We start from the raw sequence: 7,001 nt of genomic DNA, 5'->3' as shown, positions 1-7,001 counted from the left end.
GGAGAATATAACACGAAAGAAATGATTTTTCTTTTAAATTTTTTAGAAATTAGATCAGCATTTCCATTGATATTGTTTCTTTAATGAAACTTGTATTTTATATGATTATATGATGATATTGTTTTTTCATGATATATGTCTTTTTTGTTAATAGGAAAAATAGGTGAAAGAAGGAGGGCAGTTAACTAGCTTACCATTGTAGGGAATAGTTGGAAAAGTTAACTAATAGTAAGAACAGTGTAAAGTGTGGTTTAACCACGCTTTTATGTATAGAAATTACATTTTGCTTGTTATTGTCTTAGGGTTAATTTAATGCTTTACTATAGTGTCTAATTTTTTTTTTTACTTTGTCTTTCATTGAATAAGGTTATTGTGTATTAACCATTTATCGTCACTGTCTCAGTTATACACTTATGTATATGTATGTAAGCTTTTTATATAAATGTATACACACATATATATATATATACATATATACATATATATATATATATATATGTATATATGTATACATACACCCATTCTATATTTATATCTATCTATCTATCTATATATATATATATATATATATACACATATGTGTGTGTGAGTGAGCGAATAACCTTATAAATATGAATGCAATATGGAGCGCAGACGACGACAAAATTAACTTGACTATTATGACAGGGAGGTTATGATGGTAAAATAAATACATTTACATATGGTAATAGAAAAACATGGATATCAAGGAAGAATGAGAAAAAATCCAATCTTCCCATAAACTACAGTTCTATATTTTCTTCGTCAATATCTCAATTCCTTTTCTGTGAGAGAGAGAGAGAGAGAGAGAGAGAGAGAGAGAGAGAGAGAGAGAGAGATCCATATATTTCGAATGCTTTTTAATTACTCTAAACTATTTATAAATTTATTTCAATTACACAGAGAACGAGATAACGTGTGAAATATACTAACTGATTGCTAACTTACTTGCAAATGTGTGCAGAAGCCCACTAGATTTGGCTAAAATGAACAAGGGAAACCTTTCAATAAGTTCTATTATTAATATTATCATTATGATAATTATCCCTATTATTATTATTATTTTTTTTTTTTTTTTTTTTTTTTTTTTTTTTTTTTTTTTTTTTTTTTTGGAAAAGCGGGATGCCATAAGACCAAGGGCCCCAACAGGGAAATTAACCTAGTGAGGAAAGGAAATAAGAAAAACTACAGGAGAAGTTTAAGAACAATAACAACATGAAAATAAATCTTTCATATATAAACTATAAAAACTTGAAAGTAACAAGAAGATGAAAACTTCAAAATAACAAGAAGAGAAACCAGATAGATTGGTGTGCTCGAGTGTACCCTCAAGCAAGAGATCTCCAACCCAAGACAGTGGAAGACCATGGTACAAAGGCTATTACACTACCCAAGACTAGAGAACAATTGTTTGACTTTGGAGTGTTCTTCTCCTAGAAAGGCTGCTTACCATAGTTAGAGAGTCTCTTCTACCCTTACTAAGAGGAAAGTAGCCACAGAACAATTACAGTGTAGTAGGTAGCTTCGTGAGAGAAGAATTGTTTGGTAATTTCCGTACTGTCAAGAGTATGAGGAAAGAGGAGAATATGTGAAGAATAGGCCCAACTATTCTGTGTATGTGTCAGCAAAGATGAAATGAGCCGTAACCAGAGAGAGGGATCCAATCAAACGACCCAATAACTCTTTAGCGGTAGTATCTCAACGGGTGGCTGGTGCCTTATCCAATCTACTACTTTAAATTTGAATATGGTAAAAGATTAAGGAGAAGACAACTCTCACCAATTCTAAGATTTTAATCTACTTGGTTTTCTAGCCGACTTACTTGTCGCATCTGCGTGATATTAGTTTCATCGCTTGAATTCTAGCTAAAGAATGTTTGCTACTTCCTTCCTGAAACTACGTGGTCTGCTTCATTAAGTTTTTCCCTGTGAATGCAATTCTGTATACGTATGTGGTGGTGGTAGTATGTATGTATGCATATGTATATATATATATATATATATATGTGTGTGTGTGTGTGTGTGTAGAAAACGTATCTATATAGTTATGCATACAAACCAACATACATACACACACACACACAATATATATATATATATAGTTATATATGTGTGTGTATGAATGTGTATGTATACATATGCATGCACGCACACACACGCACAAACACACATACACACACACGCGCGCACAAACACGCACACACTCACACGCACAAAAACACACACACACATATATATTTGTGTGTATATATATATATATATATATATATATAAAGTTTACATACATACACATGAGTGTATAACTGAGACAGGGACGATAAATGGTTAAAACGCTTTACAACAGAAATCTTCAAATTCTGATATTTTTTTTTCTTTTTTAATTAAAATAACTTTTAATCTGATATTTTGAGACAAGTATCTGCGGAAATTTCTAGAATTTAAAAATAAAACCTGGAAATCGAATCATATATAAAGAGCTGAGCGTCGTTATTCATCACATATCTAACATGGATAACTTCTTTGAAATGACTTGGCCTTACTTGGCCCTCACAGCTCTTTGCGGAGTCGCCGTGCTCCGTGAAGCCTCCGGGAATCATCTTCGGTACATCTTCGCTGGAGTCAACCGTGATGGTCAGGACAACGTCTTTGGGATCGACAAATTCCTTCTCTTTGTTGGACTTGGAGCATTTCTTTTATTTGGCCTGAGACATGGAAAGCGACGAAAGACTGATGAAGAAGAAGAAGAAGAAGACTTGAAGAGAAACATTCGGGAGCTCTATGTCATGCTGCAAGAGCAAGTAAAGAATCTGGATGTGATTGCTGTTAATATGACAAAGATTCAGGAGCTTGAGCGCAAGTTGAAAGAATCAGAGGATTTTAAGAAGAAGATTCAGGAGCTTGAGTGCAAGTTGAAAGAATCAGAGGATTTTAAGAAGATTCAGGAGCTTGAGCGCAAGTTGAAAGAATCAGAGGATTTTAAGAAGAAGATTCAGGAGCTTGAGCGCAAGTTGAAAGAATCAGAGGATTTTAAGAAGAAGAAAGATGATGTGGGGAATATCTTAAGATTTTCAAAGCAGCAGTTAGGGCATCAGGCCTTGGAAGACAAGATCCGTTGCCTCGAGGATCAGAAGAATCTTTTGGAAAAGCAGATGGCGGCTTATGAAAGGTCTAAGGTTGAACTGGAAGAAAAGCTCCTTCAGATCAAAGAAGAAAACAGAGACGTGAAGAAAACTGCTGATGAAATGGCCCAAAGAAATGATGACTTGAATAACCAGGTGATGAGTCTGACGGCTGACTTGGCTGAGAGCAATTGCCGACTCCTTCAGCTACAGACTGTTGCAGATAAGATGCACGAGAATCTGTGTAAAATGACTGAAGAAAAGATGGAGATGGAAAAACACATGCAGGCACAAGCTGGGATAATCGACCGTTGCAAGAATGACAAGGAAGAGATGCAGCTTAAAGTTGAAGATCTACAAAGAGAAGTAAGATTCCTTTCTCAATCGAAGCAATTTCTGGAATACCAGCTACAAGAAAAAGACACCAGACTCCGGGATCAAAATGCTTTGCTGCAAGAGAGAGACGGTCGTCTTCAGGAGATGACCCAGAGAGCCAACGCCATCGATGGAGAAAAGAATAGACTGCAAGATGAGCTGCAGCAGCTACAACGAGAGAAGGAACAATGTCTCCGTGACCTTGAAAACATCAAGATGCAGAAGAAACAACAAGAGGAAACAAACACAAGACTCCAACAACAAATCTCTCTTCTCATGAGGTGGCGTGAAGGTGTGGCCTTTGGCCTGATGGAGACTGATCAACAGCTCTTTAATGGGGCTCCATAGAAAGGATCAAAGTTTCATTTTAAGTTCTCATAGGAATATTCATTCTTAGTATTTTAAAATTTGTTTTGTATATATATAAAAGGAATTATTTGTAATAAATTATATTAATTATTTTTCTGTTTCATTAACCACAGAAAAGTCTTTGCTTTTTGCGCCCACTTGACGACCATATTTATTCAGAAATGACCCAATCACCGTCATGAAAATTGTATTGAATTGCGAACTTGATAACGCAATGATATAAGATATGGTAGCTTATTCTACAGGTATTAAACACAAAAGTTCTAAAATTGGTTATATTTTATTTGAAGAATATACAAATACAGGCATGCACATCTCTTTTTTTTTTTCTTAATTTTTTCAAAAGCACATCGTAAGTTTTACCTCTAAACTGAAAGAATCAAGTAATTTTTCCAAAATTTTCAAATCTTTCCATAATGTTTCCTTGAAGAAGAATTAGTTATTGAAACTCGTTACTGGTTATTTCGATTAGTTGCTGCTGACTGTTCGTGGATTTAAGAGGATTCAGAACTGCTGGAACTAATTGGTGGTGAAGACGGATTATGAAGTTCATGATATGATGCCAAGCATTGGTACCGGGGAGACCCTTCGCTTCCGAAGAGAACGCAGGGGGAATCAGCTGTCAGTATTTGTAGTAAAAGTGAAATGAAGATGGTCAGTGAGATGGAAAAAGGGGAAGTGAGAGCGAAAATAAAAGGTTAAAAAGTAGGCGCATATTAAAGTTTAGGAAATCTTCATTATATCAGATTAACAGATCTGCACCCACTTTTTGGCCTTTAACTTTACTCCCCTTCCCACTTCCTTTTTTTCCATCTCGCTGACCATCGTCATTTGACTTTTACTACAAAAAGCAGCAACTGAATTTCTCGTCAGTTGCTCTTTAGCAGCGATGGGTCTCCCTGGCCCCCTTGCTTGACAACATGGCCTGGATATTATCAAGTGTCTTCATCGTCAATTAGTTCCACCAGTTCTAAACCCTCTTACATCCACGAACAGTCATCAGCCACTAATTGAAATAACTATTAACAAATTTTAATAACTAATTCTTCTTCAAGGAAACATTATGAAAAGATTTGAAAATTTTGGAAAAATTAGTCTTGATTCTTTCAGTTTAGAGGTAAAACTTACGATGTCCTTTTGTGAAAAGGAAGAAAACAAAGCAAATGTGAATGTGGATGCCTGTATTTGTATATTCCTCAAGTAATAATTGTTTGATATCATCACAATAAGACACCAAAGTTTAAATTATTGCGTTATCAAGTTCGCAATGCAATACAGTTTTTATGATGATTGGGTCATTTGCGAATTAATAGTCAAATGGGCACAAAAGTCAAATTTCTGTGGTTAATGAAACAGAAAAATAAAATAAAAACATTTATTACAAATAGTTCCTTTTATATATTTACAAAACAAATTTCAACATACTAAGAATGAGCATTCCTTTAAAAACTTAAAACGAAACTTTGTTCCTTCCTATGGAGCCCCATTGGCGAGCTGGTCGTCAGTTTTCCTCAGGCCAAAGGCCACACCTTGGCGCCATCTCATGAGAAGAGATATTTGTTGTTGGAGTCTTGTGTTTGTTTCCTCTTGTTGTTTCTTCTGCATCTTGACATTTTCAAGGTCACGGAGACACTGCTCCTTCTCTCGTTGTAGCTGCTGCAGCTCATCTTGCAGTCGATTATTTTCTCCATCGATGGCGTTGGCTTTCTCTTTCATCTCCTGAAGACGACCATCTCTCTCTTGCAGCAACGCATTCTGTTTGCGGAGTCTGGTGTCTTTTTCTTGTAGCTGGCATTCCAGATTTTGCTTGGCTTGAGAAAGGAATCTTACTTCTTTTTGTAGATCTTCAACTTCAAGCTGCATCTCTTCCTTGTCATTCTTGCAACGGTCGATTATCTCAGCTTGTGCCTGGATGTGTTTTTCCATCTCCATCTTTTTTTCAGTCATTTTACACAGATTCTTGTGCATCTTATCTGCAACAGTCTGTAGCTGAACGAGTCGGCAATTGCTCTCAGCCAAGTGATCCGTCAGACTCATCACCTGGTTATTCAAGTTATCATTTCTGTGGGCCACTTCATCAGCATATTTCTTCAGGTGTTTGTTTTCTTCTTTGATCTGAAGGAGCTTTTCTTCCAGTTCAGCTTTAGACCTTTCATAAGCCGCCATCTGCTTTTCCATAAGTTTCTTCTGATCCTCGAGGCAACGGATCTTGTCTTCCAAGGCCTGATGCTCCAACTGCTGCTTATTAAATCTTAAGATATTCCCCACCTCTTCTTTCTTCTTGGAATCCTCTGTTTCTTTCAGCTTGCGCTCCAGGTTCTGAATATTTGTCATATCAACGGCAATCACATGCAGATTCTTTACTTGCTCTTTTAGTGTGGCACAGAGCTCCGGAATGTTTCTCTTCAAGTCTTCTTCTTCTTCATCAGTCTTTCGTCGCTTTCCTTGTCTCACAACAAATAAAAGAACTGCTCCAAGTAAAACAAAGAGAAGGGAATTGTCGATCCCAAAGACGTTGTCCTGACCATCATGGTTGACTCCAGCGAAGATGTACCGAAGAGGATTCCCGGAGGCTTCACGGAACACGGCGACTCCGTAGAGAGCTGTGAGGGCCAAGTAAGGCCAAGTCTTTTCAAATAACTTATCCATGTTAGATATGTGATGAATAACGACGCTCACCTGTTTATATAGGATTCGATCTCCAGGTTTTATTTTTAAATTCTGGAAATTTCAGCAAATATTCTTCTCAAAATATCAGATTAAAGTGAGTTTAATTTATCAAAAAAATAGGATTATTTGAACATTTCGGTTGTAAAACGTTTTAATCATCATCGTCCCTGTCTCGGGTATACACTTATGCATACGTATGTAAGCTTTTTATATGAATATATATACACACACACACACATATATATATATATATATATATATATATATATATGTATGTATGTATAATGTGTATGTGTGCATGCATATGCATACATACACATATTCATACACGCACATATATAACTAAACATATATGTGTGTTGGTATATATATGTGTATATATATATATTTATATACTGTATATATATATTTTATTTATATATATGTGTATGTGTGCATGCATATTCATACA

The 7,001-nt window shown here is 35.7% G+C and overlaps 2 protein-coding genes across 2 annotated transcripts; one reads left to right on the top strand and one right to left on the bottom strand.

Moving 5' to 3' along the window:
• Nucleotides 1–2,524: 2,524 nt before the first annotated feature.
• Nucleotides 2,525–3,859, top strand: LOC137619977 (trichohyalin-like). The gene has a single exon (XM_068350258.1). It carries the CDS (start codon nt 2,525–2,527, stop codon nt 3,857–3,859), a length of 1,335 nt encoding a protein of 444 aa, XP_068206359.1.
• Nucleotides 3,860–5,353: 1,494 nt separating this feature from the next.
• Nucleotides 5,354–6,529, bottom strand: LOC137619976 (probable DNA double-strand break repair Rad50 ATPase). Its single transcript, XM_068350257.1, has one exon. It carries the CDS (start codon nt 6,527–6,529, stop codon nt 5,354–5,356), a length of 1,176 nt encoding a protein of 391 aa, XP_068206358.1.
• Between the last annotated feature and the right edge of the window lie 472 nt (nt 6,530–7,001).

The sequence above is a fragment of the Palaemon carinicauda genome, chromosome 26 (assembly GCF_036898095.1).
Source record: "Palaemon carinicauda isolate YSFRI2023 chromosome 26, ASM3689809v2, whole genome shotgun sequence".
Taxonomy (NCBI): domain Eukaryota; kingdom Metazoa; phylum Arthropoda; class Malacostraca; order Decapoda; family Palaemonidae; genus Palaemon; species Palaemon carinicauda.
Note: the sequence above shows the minus strand (reverse complement) of the source record. Positions and strands in the feature narration are given on the sequence as shown.

Coding starts and splice junctions, on each gene's coding strand:
- LOC137619977 (XM_068350258.1), top strand. CDS start 2,525: ATGGATAACTTCTTTGAAATGACTTGGCCTTACTTGGCCCTCACAGCT.
- LOC137619976 (XM_068350257.1), bottom strand. CDS start 6,529: ATGGATAAGTTATTTGAAAAGACTTGGCCTTACTTGGCCCTCACAGCT.